General features: G+C 39.7%; 1 protein-coding gene across 1 annotated transcript; it reads right to left on the bottom strand.

The window, feature by feature from the left end:
• Nucleotides 1-518: 518 nt before the first annotated feature.
• On the bottom strand, nucleotides 519-5,351 carry GDF2 (growth differentiation factor 2). Its single transcript, XM_069067070.1, has 2 exons — nucleotides 5,006-5,351; nucleotides 519-1,586 (listed from the first exon to the last, which is right to left on the bottom strand). The coding sequence occupies exons 1-2, from the start codon at nucleotides 5,349-5,351 to the stop codon at nucleotides 646-648; spliced, it is 1,287 nt and encodes a 428-aa protein (XP_068923171.1). The 3' UTR covers nucleotides 519-645.
• Nucleotides 5,352-20,232: the final 14,881 nt, after the last annotated feature.

The raw sequence follows: 20,232 nt of genomic DNA, 5'->3' as shown, positions 1-20,232 counted from the left end.
TGGTATATACATTCTTAATTGTCATCTTTCCATGAAGCAGCAATTGTTAATCAGTTTTCTGACATGGAGTGTGCCCTAGTTCAAGGTGATGACCTCCTTGTGAACACTGCTATCCACGTGAAAGCTTCATTTCCTACTTCCCTATTCCCTTTCATGTCTATTTTTATAGATTATAATACATTATGTATCCCTCTGCACATCTCATACTCAGTAATCTTAAGGTAAGTTTTTTTTACTAACACTCAATTCTTTGACTTTGTTTTCATTTTTTCACCATCTTCCCTGCCCATTCCCCATCCCCCATTCCTTCTACTTCTCTGATTTTTTTTATATCCTCCCCACACAATCCTGTTTTCCCAAGATCCCCTTTGGGTTCTTCAAAGTCCAGTCTTACTCTTATTGGACATATAGCTAAGAAGGTCAATTGCAGTAGTGCTTCCAAATAACTAGTTCCATGAAACAGCTTTAGAGTTTTAGGTTTTTTTTTTCTTTTCTCCCTTCCAAAATTGCCTACTCCAGTTAACATTGTCAGCACCAAAGTACAGCTTTGTACAAGAGTATGCCTGTTGATCCCTCCCCTCCCCTTCCACCCCAGAACAGTATGCCACTATTTTCCTCTCTCTTGGCTCGACGGGTGATCTGGTACTACCTACATCCACATTCTGCCACGCTCATTCCTTCATATTGGTATTTTAAGGTGGGCACTCCAACATCATCTTTGTAAAGGATAGAAATGGGGTTCAGTTTGGTGGGCACACAGCAGGCTTTCCCAGCTTTCATGGGGTTTTTGAGATGCACTAAAGTCTGAACAATGGCATGCTTAGTTGGAGTCACGTCATCAGCAAGAGGGAAGAAGCAGACTCCTTTACATTCATATGCATCATATTCCTTTGGGGCAATTATCCAGTTGTCCCAGCCAATATCCTTGAAGTTGACTCGAAGGGAGCTCCTTTGGCAGTGGTTATTGGGAGTTGTGCTTCTTTTGTTTCTGGATGAAAATGGTCGTCTGATGGAGAAATTCTCCATTTCTTCTTCCATTTCCTCCTCTTCCTGAGTACTAACATTCTTGGACAACTTCTTGAGCACGCTCTCTTGCTCATGACCTATCATTTCTCTGAGCTCCATCTTGGTTTCCTTTGTACCATTGCTTCGGTCATCAGAGAACACAACAAAGAAGGGCAAGTTTTTTGAATCTGGGGGGACACTGATGTCTAGTTTTTCACATCCTTTCATGTGGCTTTCCACTCTGATTTCCAGTTTGTTTTTGTTTTTTGTTGGGTCTGACCTGACCCATCGTTTCACTGCACTGGAGACCTCAAATGTTTCCCATCCACTTTCTTGGATGGTCTGGGACACAAGAAAGGATTTGGTCCCCTCTGTGCCTTCCCAGAAGTCTGTTCCACCTTGAATGTCATAAATGGCAATGTTACCTTTCAGTTCATGGGACAATTCAGCACGACTTTGACATGAAATATAGAGCCGGAGCTCAGCCCTGGTAATTTGCTCATGTCTTGGGATAGAGATGTTGAAAAGTAAGATGTGCTTCTGGAAGGGATGTCGGTCTGTTGAAGACATAGAGACAGCATCTGAAATGGAAACATACACACAGCGACCTGATTTATTTTACTTGGCTCATTTAGCTTTCCTGCTTGAAGGCTCCGAAGTTAAATTCACTCATCTAGTCCAACCACTTCCCCTGCTCCTTATTCTGTAGTTGAAGAAACTAAGATCCAGAGGGATAAAGCAAATTGTCTAAGACCCCATAGTTAGTACTGGCAAAGCTAGGCTGGACCCAGGTCTCTTGGTTAATATTCTCAAATTCTTCCTACTGTATTGAACTGTCTCTTTTCTTCCTCCTTTCCTCCCTCCCTCCCTCCCTCCCTCCCTCCCTCCCTTCCTTCCTTCCTTCCTTCCTTCCTTCCTTCCTTCCTTCCTTCCTTCCTTCCTTCCTTCCTTCCTTCCTTCCTTCCTTCCTCCATTCCTTCCTTCCTTCCTTCCTTCCTTCCTTCCTTCCTTCCTCCCTTCCTTCCTTCCTTCCTTCCTTCTTCCCTCTCTCCCTTCCATTTCCCTTTTCTTCCCTGTCATAATTATTTATTGTACACTAATTGTGTACAAGGCCCTGCTTCTGATACTATGAGAGAATCACAAAGAAGAATAAGACAGCCATTTTCCCTTCAAAGAGCCCACAAACTACTGACAGCTGGGGATGTCATACACGCAAGTAACTTTAATATATATGAGTCAAAATGGTACATTGAGAAGAGCATTGCTATTGGGATAAAAGGACCTGCATCTGAATTCTGTGTCTGACACTCTGTGACTGGCCAAATAAATGGTAAAATATAGGTAATAACTGACATTGCCTATCACATAGGGTGGTTGTGAGGAAAATCATTTGTAACTCATAAAGCAGCACATTGATATGATCCATAGCAACAATAATCATAGCAATGATGATAACCTCTTGATTTACATAAACATGCATTCTGGATTTTAGTGCTGATTTGGCATCACCAAGTAATGATGCGTTCGATCCATCGTTTGCCTTTATAGAAGATAAAAACCATAACATTTCTTTTTTTTTTTTGGTCTTTTTGGAGGGGGAAAGCAGGGCAATTGGGGTTAAGTGACTTGCCCAAGGTCACACAGCTAGTAAGTGTTAAGTGTCTGAGGCTGGATTTGATCCCAGGTCCTCCTGACTTCAGGGCCAGTGCTCTATGCACTGCACCACCTAGCTGCCCTAGTAACATTTCTTTCTAAAGTATTTTAAAGAACATAAATGAAAGAAACCTAGTCATTTCAAATCACTGTTGCAAATGAAGGTAGAAGGATGATGCCCAAAGTAAAAAATGAAGTAGAAAATGAGCCCAAAGTAATCTGAAGTGAATTCCTGTGTTTTCCTAGGGGCTTTGAGAAGACTCTGATTTATTGTTGCCAGCCTTAAATTGAGCACCTTGAGAATTTTTTAAAGGGCAGTGAGTGGGAGGGGGAAGTGAAATTCCAATGTTAGGAAAAGAACTTGATCCAGAGACTGAAATGGTTCAGCAATCAGCAGTGACTACATACTCTTAATTGAAGTTGAGGATTATCAGGGTGGTTTAAGAAAAAAAATACTTTGATCTCCATTATCATTGTTGGGGTAGGGGAAAGTGAGGTTTTGCCTCAATTCCCCAGATAATTTTCTTAATTCTCCACTTCACTTTGCATCTGTGGGAATCGAGGGCTTTCCATAATGATAATGCTGTCACTGGTTTCAATACAGGGGAACCCCCTGATAACACTGGTGTCAGGGAACAAAACGAACACCGATTTATTTTACAGCATCCCCTTAAATTGGACTTTGGGGAATATGATTTACCCTGTGGTATGCTTGACATTCCTTTTTAGTATAGAACTGTGATTAAATTGGTGTAGAAAAACTTCTAGTGAGGAAACTCCTTCGATCAGTGCAGATTGGTGACTTCTGCAACATATAGTCTTAGTGATCATAAGAGGTCTCACAGCCAGCTTATATTTCAAACAGGAATTGAACCTGGATCTTTCTGATTCTGAGTTTGGTTCTTTGGCCACATTACCTCTCAATGGAGTTCTACCATATGTTATATGACCCCAAAGTCATTTCCATGCATTTCAGTGTATTCAAATGCCTCAGGGAGAAGAGTTGGTCTTGAAATCAGGAAGATCTGGGTTGAAATTTTGCACACTAGCATTCATTACTTGTGTGACCATGGGCAAGTATTTAACATTGAAATATAATAGCAACCACTCTTGGGCAATAAGCATTTTTTAAGCGTGTCAATAAACATCTATTATGCTCCTACTATGAATCAGGCACTGTGCTAAGCCCTGTGAAAGAAAGCCAAAAAACAGTCTCTGTCCTTGAGGAGCTCACAGTCGGGCTCTAAGTTGCTGACAACTTATCAGTCTGCTTTGGTGGAGGGACCTTCCATGCTGGGAGTTCCTAAGCTGATGAAACCACAGGTTCCAAACCAAAAAAGAAAAAAAAAGCAAGCAAATATTTGAGAGACAAATCCATCCTCTTGCAAATTCCTACTGAAAACAAAGGTTAATCCCCTGACTAACCAAGCTATACTTCTGGAAACTATAAGAAAACCCCAAATAAGGCCATAAAACATTGGATATGATTGACTGAACATGACTAAACAACAACACTTTTACATAATCAATAAATCTGTTTTTATTTGTTTCTATTGATTCTTTCAAAACTATCTGCACCAATGCCTGCACATTCTATATCATTAATTAATTACTGGGGAAGGGTGGGGGGACTTACTATAGTCACTAAGACAATCTCAATCTATCTGACCATTTGGTTGTCGGTTTCATAGGCTTATGGAACCTCAGAACACTACAGCATTCTAAAGGTTATCTATAATAAACCCCTCCTTTTTGTAGATGAGGAAAATGAAACCTAGAGGCAAAATGAGTTGTTTAAGGTCACGCAACTTGTTAGTGGAATAAATGGGAATAAAACCTAGGTCTCCTGGTTAGTGAATCAGCATGTTACCACTACAACTAGTCATCAAGCCATATAAGCTGTTTCTTGCATAAAGGAAGCCATCAATTATTTAATTAGAGACTAAGGGATGGCAGGACCAAAGAAATTCTCAAAGAGTTTTCCTTTTCTATCTTTCTTTCTTTTTTAAACCCACTGATAGGATAGAAATAATTTTTTTAATGATTGTTTTTAAAGGCCTAAAAATCCAGTATGTGAACTCTTGGGACTGACAAATTGGCTAGTCCATTAAATAGTATGGAGAAAGGGAATAGACCGCCCAAATTAATACCTCCAGGTCCTCATCTCCAACACTTCTTACATGGAAGAATAGAAGAAAGTGAGGGGTCAGTGGCAAAGACCCATGCAATATAGAACCAATAGTTTATAAGCACACATTCATTAAGTATCACTTATGGTCCAAGTACCATGCTAAACTAGACACTGGGGACACCAAGAAGACCCTTCCTTCCCCAGGTTTATCCATACCTTCAATGCTGAAGCTTCTCACTATGTTGGATGTTGGAGTGGACGATTTGTCGGTGGTATATCTGTTGTACAGATCAATCATGAATTGAGGTGGCTCCACTTTGGTCCTGTCTTGGGAAGGGACCCCTGATAAATTCAGGCTCCGCAGGAAATCCACCTTCATGTTCTCCAGGAACATTTTGAAGTCAAAGCTCATGTCATCCTCCCCCTTCACAGCCTCCCCGAAGAATTTATTGGTGCTTTCCACGGCAGGAACCCTCTCCCAGTTCTCCAGGGGTTTACCTCGCCCGCAGCAGGCCAGGAAAGATAAAGCTAGCAGACCAGCCAGCAGCGCAAAATAAGGCATTTTGGGGGTGGGGGGTGGGGGTGTGCCCTGTCTGCCAACAGGATGAAAAAGGAGCCCCAGGTTACTCCAGCTTGAGACAGTTGATGGATTAGATTCTGGAGGAGGGAGAGAAAATGAAGGACTAGCCTTGGAACATCCCGTTTCCGCAGGCCTTTCTGACCACAATCTCTCATCAGTTGTCAGCCCGGCTGGCCATACACTTGTAACTTATCTGAAGTTGCCTCAGTGGTTCTTATCTCCCAAAGCTCTTAGTTTTAGTTAATGATGATTCTATAAACATCTGACAAACACAAATGGCTTGTGGGAAGAACATTGTATACTGTAAAGAATTCACATTTCACTTTGGGGTTATCGGCTGCTTAATTAGTTTTTTTTTTTCTTTCTTTCCCTCCTCATTTCCTTGCCAGCTCTTAGCTGGAGGATTGGGATGTGGTGGGGGGGTGGGGAATGTCATATGCTCAGAGCTTTCCAGGCCCCTGTATTTGGGGTGTGTATGTGTGTGGGGGGGGGAACAGGAAGGTAAGATTCAACGAGGACAGAAACAAGCTTGATTTTACCACACTTCTAGGCTGAAAGTCCTGGTGTCTGGAACATCTGAGAGTATCAGGTTGAATTCAAGCATCAAAGAATAAACTTCATGCCCCCAAACATACTTTAAAAAAATACAAAGAAACTTAAAAATTCCCCTACCATTTTATCAGTCTAGAGCTATTATTTGTTCAGGAGCAATATCTGTTTTGTGTCAAGTTGATCTTCAATTGTGTGTGTGTGTGTGTGTGTGTGTATGTGTGAGAGAGAGAGAGAGAGAGAGAGAGAGAGAGAGAGAGAGAGAGAGAGGGCAGGGCAGGGGCAGGGGAGAGTGTGAGACACCATGCTTCTGGAGGGAATGTTATGCAATGTTTTCTCTCCATTTTGTACACGAGGTTCTGGGTAAAGTCCCCAAGCCCCAAATGACCAGTTATGGTTTCAGTGACCTGAAAGTGACGATAAGCTGGAGGCGTGTGCATGTGTCGCCTTCATCCTTTTGAGTAAAAAGCTTATTTCCTGTTACTGAAGTCTATATGTGGATTTATTTTTAGGGGGTGGAGAATAAAGGTCACATGTGAATACTGACTAAGGGCCAGTGAAGATCAAGTCTAAAAATAAGTGTTGTGGGTGTTTGGTTGTTTATTCTAGGGAAAGATTTATGAATGACATTATGTTGTTCCTTTTTAAGAGGTTGCAATTAACTGAACCAATCTTCTAGGGTGGAAGGTTAAGAAGGAGGGAATAGGAACACTCATACTCCCTACTATTTTCATTCATTTTCATTCTCTCCCCCAGCTTGGGGATGTGTGGAGGTAAGAGATAAGCTGTCAGAGGCCCATGGTAGCTTAGTCAACATGGACATTACTACTCTCTTTTTCTTCTCTCCCCTCTCTACTTGGAGTGGAGGGCCAAATCAGCCAATCAATCAGTCTGTTAACCTTTATTGAGTTCCAACCATGTTCTGGGCACTGTGCTAAATATTGGTGATTATTATTTTTTTAAAGCAAAAACAGTTCATATTTATAGCAGCTCTTTTTTGTGGTGGCTTAAAATTGGAAATCAAAGGGATGCCCATCAACTGGGGAATGACTAAACAAGTGTGGTATATGATTGTGCTGGAATATTATTGTGCTGTAAGAAATGATGTGCAAGATGATTTCAGAAAAAGTTGGAAAGACTTGAATGAACTTATACAAAGTGAAGTGAACAGAACCAGGAGGATGTTGTACACAGTAATAGCAATATTGTATGATGAAGAACTAGGCATGACTTAGCTATTCTTAGAAATACAGTGATCTAAGACCATTGTAAAGGTCTAATGATGAAGCATACTATTCACTTCCAGAAAAAGAATTGATAATGTGTGAATATAGATTGAAGCATGTTATTTTTCACTTGCTTTTTAAAAAATTTGAGTCTTTTGTAGAAAATGACTAATATGGAAATGTTTTACATGATTGCACATGTATAACCTATATCTGATTGCTTCTCAGGAAGGAGGGAGGGGAGGGAGGAATAGAAAATTCAGAACTCAAAACTTAAGAAAACCCAAATGTTAAAAATTGTTTAAACATGAATTTGGGGAAAATAAATACTATATATTTTTAAAAGATCACAAAAAAATCCCAGTCCTCAAGGAGATTACATTCTAATGGAAGAGACAATGATAATTATTAGCCTATATCTCTTGTTTCTTTCATGGCTCAACAATTTGAGAAAGCCATCCAAGACAGATGCCCCCCCCCCTCTTTTTCCTTTCCTCTCACTCTTCTTAACTCTCTGAAGTCTGGCTTTCTACCTCCTCATTCAACTGAAATTGTTTTCTCCTAAATTACCAGTGATCTCTTAAGTGCCCAATCCAATGACATTTTCTTAATCCTCATCTTTTTTGACCTCTGTGCTGCCTTTAACACTGTTAATCACCTTCTTCTCTTTGATAATCTATTTCAGAAGTTCCCAAACTTATGTGGTCTACTACCCTCTTTTATAAAAAAAATATTCAATGCCCTCCCTGAAATCTTCTAACCCTTTCACTTTTTTTTTGAAATTTGTGCCATTTCAAAAAGATATAATTTTTTTAAAAAATGATGCATCTTAAATTCAATAATTTATTATAAATTTGTGGGGTTTTTTCCTGCATTGAAATTTTGATGACACAATATTGTCATGTAACTGTATAGTATTGTAAACAAGTAATTACACGCACATTTTCCTGTTGATGCATGCTGGACTTCCTGACAATGTGGATACGCTTACCTGCCAATGCTTGCTTGTTAAGACCTGTCTGTGGACTTGGCCATTGGTCAATTATAATTTGCATTTTGTATATTTATTTGGAAAATAATGTAATCACTATGACTTAAACAATGTTATACAACAGATGAAACATGTATGAATAGTTTTTCAAAATTTTCTTCTTTCTTTATGCTTCTACCACCCCCTTATTTTTATTCGATGTCCTCCAGGTACACCTGAGGCTACTCCCCCTGCATTGTTCTACTGCCCCATGGGGCAGTATAACCCACTTTGGGGAACTATTTTTCCCTCTAGGTTTATGTGACTGCTTTCTCCTGGTTCTCTTTTTACCTGACTGCTCTTTTGTAGCCTTCTTTGATGGATCTTAATACAATTGTGCCTGCTAACTATGGGTGTCCCCTTGGACCATCGTCTCTTGCTTGATTATCTCATCTGCTTCCATACATTCAATTATCATTTCCATGCAAATTATTTTCAGATCGATTTATCCATCCCTAACTACTTTCTTGACCTACAAATGCCTACTAGACATCTCAAATTGGATGTCCCATAGACATTTTAAACTTAACATTTCCAGAACTGAACTCATTATCTTCTTCCCTCCCCAAAACCCTTTCTTTTTTTGTCATTTCTTTATTACTGTTAAGGGTACCACCATCCTCCCAAGCAACAAGGCTCACAACCTTGGTGTCATATTGAACTCTTTAGCTTCCTTCTTTCTTTCACTCCCTCCCTCCCTCCCTCCCTCCCTCCCTCCCTTCCTTCCTTCCTTCCTTCCTTCCTTCCTTCCTTCCTTCCTTCCTTCCTTCCTTCCTTCCTTCCCTCCTTCCTTCTTTTCCTTTTGCCTCCTCTCTCTGTCTCTGTCTTCAATCTGTTTTTAAATTTCATTGATTTTATCATCACATATTTTGTATATATCCCTTTTTCCTCTTTGACACTGCAAATATTCTGGTGCAGGTTCTGATCACCTGGACTATTGCAATAGCCTTCTGGTTATTCTTTCTCCCTCAGATCTTCCCACTTTAATCCATTCTCCACTCATCTATCAAAATGATCTTCCTAACTATATCATGCCACTCATTTCAACAAACTCCAATGGTTTCTTAATTAACTCCAGCATCAAATGTAAAATACTCTGTTTAAATTTCAAAACCATTAATAACTTGCCCTTTTCCTACTTTTCCTGTCTTTTGCCTTACTCCCCTCCATGTACTCTAAGATCCAGGGACACTGGCTTCCTTGCTATTCCTCAAACAAGACACACCATTTCCAGACTCCATGATATTTTCACTTGCTGTCCCTCTTCCCTGGAATTCTCTCTTTGCTCATCTCTGCTTTCTGGCTTCCTTCAAGTTTCAGTTAGGATCCTAACTTCTGCAAAAAAAATGCCAAAACAAAAACCCTTTCTTGGTCCTCCTTAATACTAATGCCCTCCCTCTGAGATCATCTCCAATTCAGTGAGACACTGTATTATTTGGATGGTCTTCTAAATTTCTGAACAATTTTTTCATGTGTAGACATTTCTCCATGGCTAGATCATTTTCCTGTGCTTATAGGGTAGTTCCCTTCCTATCATTCTCCTTAATGACCCTATTACTTCACGTCTGGATTACTGCAATAGCTTACCAACAGGTCTTCTGCACCTGACCTCTGACCTCTTGCAATTTATCCTAAACACTACAACTAGATTAATCTTTCTAAAATTATCCTCTGTGCACTTTATTTTTCCAACCCCATCCTTCCTCCAGTGTCAAAAAACATCAGTGACTCCCATTGCCTATAGAATTAAATCTAAGTTCCTTAGCCTGGCCATTTAAGATCCTCCACAACCTACCCAGAATTCTTGTTTTGGATTGTCTGAGGTGATTTTATTTTCTAATACTTTTAGTACAGGTAATGGGCCAAAGAGTAAAATCTATCTTAAAATGGATATAATCTTATTGCTAAAGTTTTCTGATACTAAATGGTTCATCTCTTTCCATCTCTCATTTAACAATAATTAAGTTCCTACTATGTGCCAGTAATAATGCTGGAAATACAAAGACAGAAACACAATTGTTTTTGCTTTTCTTGTAAAGGCAAACTATGGAGTTGATAGAGTGTGTTTTATTATATACCCAAACCTACAAGACATATTATTTCATGGAACATTTGGTTGTCAGAGTGAAAATGTTGTGTGGAGTGTGTATTGGATAATGGCAGAGATGGGAGACTACTAGATCATTTAGGTTTTTATAATAGTCCAGGAAAGAGATGAGGAGGGTCTGTTCTAGAGTGGGTGGGTGTATACCTGGACAAAATGTGTAGATGCCAGAGATGTGGAGATTGAAAATAATTGCAGTTTAGATGCCTGGATTTAAGACCCTCAATACCTTTACACTTCCTGATGATCAGTGTTTTCAATGCAAAGATGGGAAAAGGCAAGGATAGGGAGAACTGTGTGGGAAAATATGGTTCAGAAGAAAGAAATGAAAAAAAGCCAGAGACTTATGGATTATGCAGAAGCCTGACTCTTCCATAACATGAACACTTCCATCTGCCAAATAAAGCCTTATGGATCCTTTTCTTTCTACTTTCCCCCAAGACTTTTTTAACCTTTCTTTAAAAAAATTTTGAGTTCCAAATTCTATTCTCTCCAGTTCTTCCCCAACTCATTGAAAAGGCAAGCAATATTATACCCATTATATATGTGAAATCATGCAAAACTCATTTCTGTATTAGCCATGGGTTCTTTTCTAACAAAGGGTTTCCCTTCCTTACATCAAGATGATTCATTATTCTTCAGAAGATGTAATACTAAATAAATCTTGTTCAATAACCCTCTGATAATAAGAGGTCAAGTGAAACATAAAACAGAGAGATGTAGATTCACCCAATGTATTTGCCAGTATAAAGGAGGAGATCCAGAATAGGGAGAAGAAGAGGTTCCCTCTAGATGGTGAGTTCATCCAGATGTTCCTTTTTGTGGATGACTTTATGTTGATAGCATTAGGCCCCAGAACACTGCAGAGCCTCCTAGAAAAGATCTTAAAGGTGTTTGATTTGTTAATACACACATGAAACCTCTCCACTGAATGGGTGTTACCTCACTCAAAGTGAGAATCTGAAAGACCTTAGCCTAAAAGAGCCTAGGTCTCCCATTGCATCGTGGGCCATCTCCAGTTATTCTGACGAATATGTGGCCACTGGACCTAGATGACTCTGTAGGAGAAAGTGAGGCTGGTGACCTTGCACAGACCTCCCTCACTCAAATCAAAGTCAACTGTGAGGCATATTATCATTTCCTGATGTCATGGTCCTCTTTGAGAATGAAGGACAAATACAACAAATACAATACACAGGAAAGCTCAAGGGGATGAAGAATGCCTATTGTCTAGACCATGATATGTTTCTGGTCACCCAATAGAGCTTGTCCAACAATATGTGTGTTGGGGACAGTCCAGATGGACAATGAACTGGGCCCTGAGTTGAAAAGGAGAAGAGCGTCCTTGATTGCTTTTAGGAAATGGCGATGCACTTTCACTGACTCCAAGTTTACTGTAGAACAAGGACTATGACTAAAAAAAATTAAACTATTTTGCTGTTATGACACCAAGACCTGGAATACCACTGCCTTCAAAGAACTAAAGACGATTATCATACAGAGAGAGATGGAAAGGCTCATGGATAGGTGCAAACAGGCTGTATCATATAACAAGTGAGGAATTCCAAAGAACAGAAGTAGAGGATGTTATTAAGGAATGATATTACAGAAAGAGAAGATGGGATGGTTCTGTGGAGGGTATAAGGGATGACAGGTAGATGGTCAAAGTATTTCACTGGAGCCCTTACTATGTCAAGAGAAATGGAGTAAACCCTTAGCATATTGGGTAGACTTGCCTTGTCAGACTTTCAGTAGGATATGGACAACAGTGGCATAGCATGGGAAAGCATGGATGGGTTGGGATATGTATTATTGGAAGGAACTCCTGAATCGATGAGTTTACAGATCCAGTGAAGTATTTGAAGATACCTTATAGCAAGGGACTTACATCATATCTGGGGGAAGCAACTTGAACACAAACAAGTAAATTATAAAATAGAAAAAAATCAAGAAAAAGGTATTTTTTTTTTGCAAGGGAAGACACTAATAGCAAGAAGTTAAGGAAAGACTTTTTGTAGAAGGGGGCACTTGAATTGAACCTTGAAGGAATATATGAATTCTAAGAAATTGTAGTAAAGAGTTTATTTCATAGGGGACAGCCTGCCTAAAGCATGGGGGCAAAAAAATGGAAGACTGGGGATGAGAAAGAGCAGGTAGAAAAAATTGTCTAGAATGTAGGGTCCATGAAGGGAAATAATATGAAATCAATCTAGAAAGGTAGGCTGTTTTCAGCCTGCGAAGGTTTTTGAGAAAGAATTGGGAACCATGGAGGATTCTTGAGGAGAACAATTATGTGATCTGACCAGTGAGTCAGAGATATCAAGTTAGCAGCTCAGTGGAGAATTCATCAGATAAAAACAGACGTTGGAATCTTGTAAGGTCATTTAGGAGGGTATTGCAGTTGTCCAGGCAAGAGGTGAGGAAGACCTGAAGTTGGGAGGTGGGTGTGTCACTGGATAAAAGGGTTTAGATGCCAGAGACATTGTAGGGGTAGACTTGGCACCAGAGGTAAAAATGGAGATGAAAGTTGGCAACTGATTCGATACAGGGGTGGGGTGAGGAAAAGTGGAGAGAGTGTCAAGAATTAGAAGGAAGGCTGTGTGTTCAGTAGAAATGGAAAAATTAGGAAGAGGGGTGGCTTTGGTGTTGAAGCCAAGTTTCATTGAGTCTGATCACCCATTATTCCCCAACAGGAACTCTTTGCAGCAGCCTAACTGATTGATGTGCAACGCTGTGGATAACTCACTGAGTTTGAATTCCATTTCTTATGCCATTTTCTCCTCTACTAGGGTCCTCCCTCTTCCCCTTTCTCCTTTCCACTTTGCCAGATTCTCACTATTCTTCAAGACCTAGCTCAGTTTTCATTTCTGGGGTAAATAAAACGTCCCGACCACTCTGGGAAGAAGTCATTGAGTCATAGAGATCAAACAGCACAGATTTGGAAGGGATCTTTGAAGTCTAGTCCAACCCTTTTATTTTACAAATGAAGAAACTAAATTCCAGAGAGCAGACTTCTTGTTGTTCAGTCATTTTTCAGTTGTGACTGACCCTTCGTGACCCCATTTGGGATTTTCTTGGCAAAGATACTGGAGTGGTTTGGCATTTTCTTCTGCAGTTCATTTTACAGATGAGGAAACTGAGGCAAACAGGGTTAAGTGACTTGCCCAGGGTCATACAGCTAGTTAAGTATCTGAGGCCAGATTTGTTCTCACCTACTTCAGATACTCTTAAAGTTCTTTGTCTGGATCTCTGTTTTGCCTTCATCTCTGCCTATCTTGTATTTTTTTCCCTTATTGAAATGGTGATTGCATTGGGAAGGAGATCCTGGTGAAGCAACATCTTCTATATCTTCTGCTGTCATTTATAGTCTTAGAGAGTTGTCTTGGGACACTGAACAGTTTGGTGACTTGCTGTCTCTCAGATGTCCCTCATATGCTCATCTGCATATTATATTTATCTGTGTGCATTTCATATTTCCTGGGTAGAATGATAAGCCCCCTGAGAACAGAGAAGAGGCCATTTTTAGCTTTGGAACTCCAGGGACTTCTATATTGCAGGTACCTCTCAATGTTTGTAAATTCAATGCTGCCTATATCCTGGAGTTTTTGAGGGTCTCTCATTTCTCATTTTCTTTTCCAGATTGGAGATGGCCGAGGTGAGAAATTCTTGTTGTGATTGTTAACACCCATCTAGTCAGTACCCATCCCTCCCATGACTGATGAGTTTAAGTAAGTACTGCAAACAATGAGTACTACTGTGGGAAAAAGGAGATTCAATAATAGGAGATGAAAATTAGACTCAGGAGGAGTTATCCCACAGAGCTGATGTCTCCCTCAGGGGGAGGTGACACTCCTGAATAGCTTTAATTTGAGAATGACAATATGTTTCCATGTTTTTTTGTTTTTGTTTTTGCTTTTTTTTTGGAGGGAGGGGAAGTGGTTTGGCTTAGGGATATGAGTATCAGCTAAAAATAGTCAAGAATCAAACTCTAATGGACTTATACTAATAGATATCCCCGAAGAATCAATGATGATTCTATTTTTTGCCTTCTCTGTGTTTCATATATTCAAGAATTAAAATTTGACAGAGAGGCAGTATAGGAAAAACATATACATTAAGCTTAGAGTAAAAAACTGTGGACTTTGAACAACCTATAAAATGGGAATAATCATACCCTAAATACTGTGCAGAATTGAAATGAAGATCAGATGGGACTATGCATGTGAAGATGTTTTGTTAAGGTGCTTTCTATGTGTAGGGTGTGGTTACCTTGCTTAGATAACTGATAAACTCACAATTTAGCTAACGAAGAGATAAGAACACAAGAACAAGTCATGTTCATGAGAGGATGCAAAGACAGGTGAAACAAAAGAAATACTTCAGTATTTGAAGGGTACAAGGTTTTGTTGGTGTAGGTACCCTCCCTGGTGTGCCCCAGACCTGCTTTGTGTCTTAGGAGACTGTTGCTAGTAATGAGCCTCTCTGCTCGTACAGAAACTAACATCCAAGAAGAGAAAGATGAGGAAAGGGATAGAACCACATGTGGATGGCTGGAGAGAGGGCAGAACCACTCAATTTCCAGTTTGCTTTTATATTCTCTCTCCATCAGAATAGGGCAGCTAGGTGGTGCAGCGGATAGAATTTTGGGCCTTGGAGTCAGGAAAATGAGTCTTCCTTAGTGCAAATCTGGTCTCAGACATTGACTGGGTAAGTCACTTAACCTTGTTTGACTCAGTTTCCTGATCTGTAAGATGATCTGGCAAAGGAAATAGAAAACCACTCCAGTGTCTTTGCCAAGAAAATCCCAAATGAGGTCATGAGGAGTTGGACCTGACTGAAAAATGACTGAGAAAACAATAACAATCCATGAGAATAGTTCTCAGCTCTAAGAGAGAACAAGATTTTTAGTGGGTAGTTAAAAAAACTGTTAAATGTTGAAGTAGGTATGTGGTACAGTGGATAGAGACAGGAAGGCCTGAGTTTGAATCCTGTCTCAGATGATTACTAGTTGTGTGACCCTGGGCAAGTCACTGTACTGCTTTCAGCCTCAGTTTCCTCATCTGTAAAATGGTAGTGATAATAATAGCATCTGCTTCACAGGATTGTTGAGAGGATCAACTGAGATAAAAGAGATAGTTCAAGTAAAGTGCTTTATAAATCTTAAAGTACTACAAATATTTCAGCTATTAATGAGGAATTGAAATCTAAGTTAAGTGAGATGATGGTAAGAAAAACCATCCCCTCAGTGAGTTCAATTACATACCCAACATAGGATATGAACTTATATCTTGGAACCCACTCAGGAACAGGTTGAAACAGTTGATTCTTAGGCAGGGGAAGGGTCTGAGGACTCAAGTCTGGCATATGTAACACAATTTTCGAAATAAAGAAGCAATTGTCTTTTTCGGATTATAGTTAGGAAGCTAAATCACAGGATTTAGAACTGGAAGGCACCTTCAAGATCATCTAATCTAATTCTTATGTTCTACATATGAGGAAACAGGCAGAGCCATAAAATGACTTGCCCAAGGTAATGCATATAGGAATTGGTAGAGCCAAAAATTGAGCTCAAATCCAAAACAGTTTCTACTTAAAAACTAAAACAATTTGAAATGAGATTTTTCATCCCTGCATAGAAAAGATAGGAGAGCAGAATATACTGAGTCTACCTGGCAGGAACAAGAAGTAGCCTAGGCCCCACATCTAGAGACTTGCTTTGATTGCCTTCCATGGGCAAGACGCTGATGTACAAATTTAGAGACATCTCCACTCCAAACGCTCATATGGACTGTTTGTGCTAGAGATGTCTGAACTCATATTCATCTGATCAGCTGCAGTTGGACTCACCAGTACCTTGACCCCAATGGAGAAATGTCATTTTGTTCCTTTTTGAAAATGAAGGATAACAACCAGCCAAGAGGCTGATGCTATCTATAGCTGAAGATAGTTCAGGAAGTTTGTACTATAGCAAGCATCTATTCCAATTCGGATGCTCCTGTCAATTTAATATAGGGCAGAGTTTCTCAAACTTTTTTTCTTCTTTGTGCATAGGCATATGATGAAATTTATGAACCCCTTCTCAGAATAATGTTCTTAAATGCATGAAATAGAATATATAGGATTATAGAGGTAATCAATTATATTGTAATACAGTTACCAAAATGTAAAAAAAAAAAGGTTCATGGACCTTAGGTTCAAAACCCTCTGGCCTAAGGTTTAAAATACAGAATATTAGTCAAGTTCTATTTTATAAACTTATCACAATTGGTTCATTACTTTAGTCCTATCTAGAACTGTGGGAAAGTCTCAAAATATAGATAATGCCTTGTTTCCCATTTAGATGCTTATTTCCTTTCCTACTTTACATGATCCAAAAGGAAAACACATTCCCATTATAGTTTGGAATAACTAAGCAATTTAAAATACACAGTGATAAAACTGCAAGCAGTGATGTGTACCTCAGGTAAAGGATCAGCCATCTCCATAGCCTGTAGCAAAAGCTTCCATAGACAGTTGGCACCAGAGGACTGAAACTAAATGTCACACTCATATAGACAGAGGAATGGAATACTTTATTTCACTGTATCCCCAATACCTCCTTAAACAATTCACCAGCTGTCACCTGACAGGGACTTTTGTTCCACCTCCTCAACTCACCAACCAACAAGCAACCTTTTCTATCCTGTCTCCTTGCACTCAGCTCAGGTAGATCTCCTTAGTGTTTCCACCGTCCCCATGGCTGTGACCTCCAACCCTTAGATTCCTAAGAGAACGAGGCAGTTCTCTACCCACCAGCCGAAGTGACCTCTGTCAAATTGTTTCTGTCTTTTATGATGAAGTATGTTGTGGAGTCTCCAGTCTCTCCTTCTTCCTGGATGTGCTATCCAGAGGCCAAGGTTAGAATTCTGCCCAAGGGACTTCATGATACAGTACTCAGTCCTCTGAGCAGTGGTGTAAAATTCAAATATAAATGGCAGACATATCCATCCATAAGGTTCCCTACCAGTCACATGTTGACTTAGGTTTTTATGCTTTATTTTATTTTCATTTTAGAAATATTTCCCAATTATATTTTAATCTGGTTCTTGCCACACACCGAAGTATTGTAGAAACGTGTGCTGATGGGCTGTAACTTTAAGTCAGAGGGGGTTCAAATCCCACCTATGCTATTTGTTAGCTGTGTGATCTTTCCTCATCTGCTAAATGAGGACATCAGGAGTAGATGGTCTTCTTGATTTAGTCTAGGATGCTGAAAATATTTACAGGCTGTGGTTTGAAGCCCCCCCCCCCACTCAGCACGACAATTAATGGCATTCCTGTCATTTTATAGTTCCAGTTACTTCCTCTCAGCACCCTGTTTCAACTCCCCAGAGTGTGCAGGTGTGGGTGGAAACCAGAGAAATGCAAAGGGAAAAATCTGCTTGAATAAGCACAGGGATTCTTCATTACTGAAGGGGAAGTTTGTGAGCACTTAAAAAGGCACATGGCAAGAATGAGAAGTTTTCTTCAAAAAAACAAGGCATAAAAATGATTTAATATGTAATTGGGGGGAAAACAAAATATTAAAAATAACAGAAAACAACTTATGCCCAATGATACTCATTTCCTCTTTTGGGTTATTAGACTGGCATTGCAGCAGACATTTATTGAGCACCAACTCTGTGCTGGCACAAAGCTCAAGATAGTGCTGTAGATATAATATACCTGGTTTTCAGCCAAAGAATTGACAGAAGCTCTTAGGGTAACCTTGCCGTTAAGATGAGTGGGCTGAATGGCATTATACTTAGGCATATCCACAGCTGTTTGCACTACTGGGCCCAGAGAGGGGTGATTAATGCACCAATGTTGATGTAGAAGGAAGTTTCTTGGCAAGTTCCACAGGACTCTTATCCTTTGATTTGTTCATCATTTTCGTCAATGATAATCATGCCTTAGTAGATAGCATGCTTTTTAAAAATGCAGAGGGTGTAAATCTGGAAGGGACAGTCAGATCATTGAATGACAGAATTGAGATTCAAAAATGATCTCAACAATCCAAGACAAATTTTTGACTCAAATCAGATGACATTTTAAAGGGATAGATAACTGAAATCTTTGTCATCTTTTACGTTCATTTCATGGGACTAGCTCATTTGATCCTCACAATGCACCCTTGAAACTAAGCACTGAGGTTATTATACAAATATGCAATAGTGCGTGATTTCTTCCATGGGAGGACTCTGAATATGGATTCAGTATTTGGATGATTTCATAGATAAGTCCCCTCAAAAAGAGTTTAAGTAGGGTGGTTATCTCAGGTCCCCCGGCTTGGGGTCAGAAGCAGGATTTGAACATAGATCTCTCTTAATTCCAAGTTTGGCACTGTTATCACTGTTCCGTGATGTCTCTAATGTAAAGTCCTACACTTGAAAAAAAGCAACTACATCAGTACAAAATTATTGCGACATGGATATAAATAACAATTCATTAGAACAAGAAATTTGGGAATTTTAGTAGACTGTAAGGTAACAGTAGTCAGCAGTGTGACATCACAGCCAAGAAAGCAATGGTGTTCTTTGGCCGAGTTAGCGGAAGTGCAGTACGTAGCACTGATATATTTATGTAGCACTTCAAGATTTTCAAAATCTTCACAAATATCTCATGTACTTCTCACAACAGCCTTGAGAGGTAGGTGGTATTATTGCTCTCATTATACAGATGAGGAAAGTGAGGCACAGAGAGATTAAGTGACTTGTCCAGGGTCACACAGTTACTAAGTGTCTGAGGCTAAATTTGAACACGTTTCCCTGATTTCAGGTCCGTGCTCTGTCCAATGTGCTATCCAGCTGCTTCATGAACAGTATACCCACTTCTGTGCACCACATCTTAAGAAAGACATTGATAAAATGGAACCCTGCTAAGAGACAGTAGCAAAGATGTTGAAGGGACTAGAAATGATGCCTACCAATAATTGGTTGGAGAAACTGAGGGTGGCAAGCCTGGAAAAGTGGAAATTTAGAGGAGACCTAGTAACTGTCTTCGAATATTTTCTAGGTTGTCATTTGGAAAAAAGAGTTAGAGTTATTATGTTTAGTTCTGGAGAATAGAACTAGGTAAACGTTTTAAAGAGGAAGATTTTGACTTGACATAAGAAATACTTTAAAAAATAAAGCAATTAGGGCTGACCTGAAGAGGGGTCAGTTGCATCAGGATGAAGGAATTCCCCACTGCTGGAAGTCTTAGAACAGTGGCTTCATGATTACTTGTCAGAGATTCCTGCTCAGACACATATTGGACTAGATGGTGTCTAAAGTGCGAAATCTTTGGTTCTGTGATGATTAGATGTCCATACTAGTCACCCACAGGCTGTCCATACTCGAATGCTTTCCTGCTGATAGGATTTGCAAGTGTTTCCACTCCATTGGCAGAGGCTTGGAATGCTTGGCGTTGTCTCCATGTCACAGTAAGGCATCAGAGAAGGACTTTTGTGGATGGGTAGGAGGATAATTAATAATTTATAGATTGTACATAGACTTAAAGGACCTTTGAAATTGTCTAGTCTAACCCCCTCATTATATAGATGAAGGTGATATGAAAGAAAAGCGATAGACAGCAAAAAGAGGCGAACATTTTGGACTACGGTAAAAAGCCAATGAAGATAGTGCTTCATGAAGAGGATAGAGTAGAGTCAATAATCAATTATATAATCACATCTTTAGAGTTGGAACAGACCTTCAAAGGCAGCTAGGTGGTGCAGTGTATCACTTGGAATTGGGAAGACCTTTCTTAGAATACTGCCTTATACACTTGCTGACTGTGTTACCTTGGGTGAGACATTTAATCTCTATGTGCCTCAATTTCCTTATCTGTAAAATGGGGATAATAATACCACCTACCTCTTGGGGTTATTGTGAGGATTAAATGAGTTAACATATGTAAAATGCTTTGCAAACCTTAAAGTGCTGTATAAATGCT

Source organism: Petaurus breviceps, unplaced genomic scaffold (assembly GCF_028583685.1).
Source record: "Petaurus breviceps papuanus isolate PSGF00001 unplaced genomic scaffold, PetGlider_PUasm1.0 90740, whole genome shotgun sequence".
NCBI lineage: Eukaryota > Metazoa > Chordata > Mammalia > Diprotodontia > Petauridae > Petaurus > Petaurus breviceps.
Note: the sequence above shows the minus strand (reverse complement) of the source record. Positions and strands in the feature narration are given on the sequence as shown.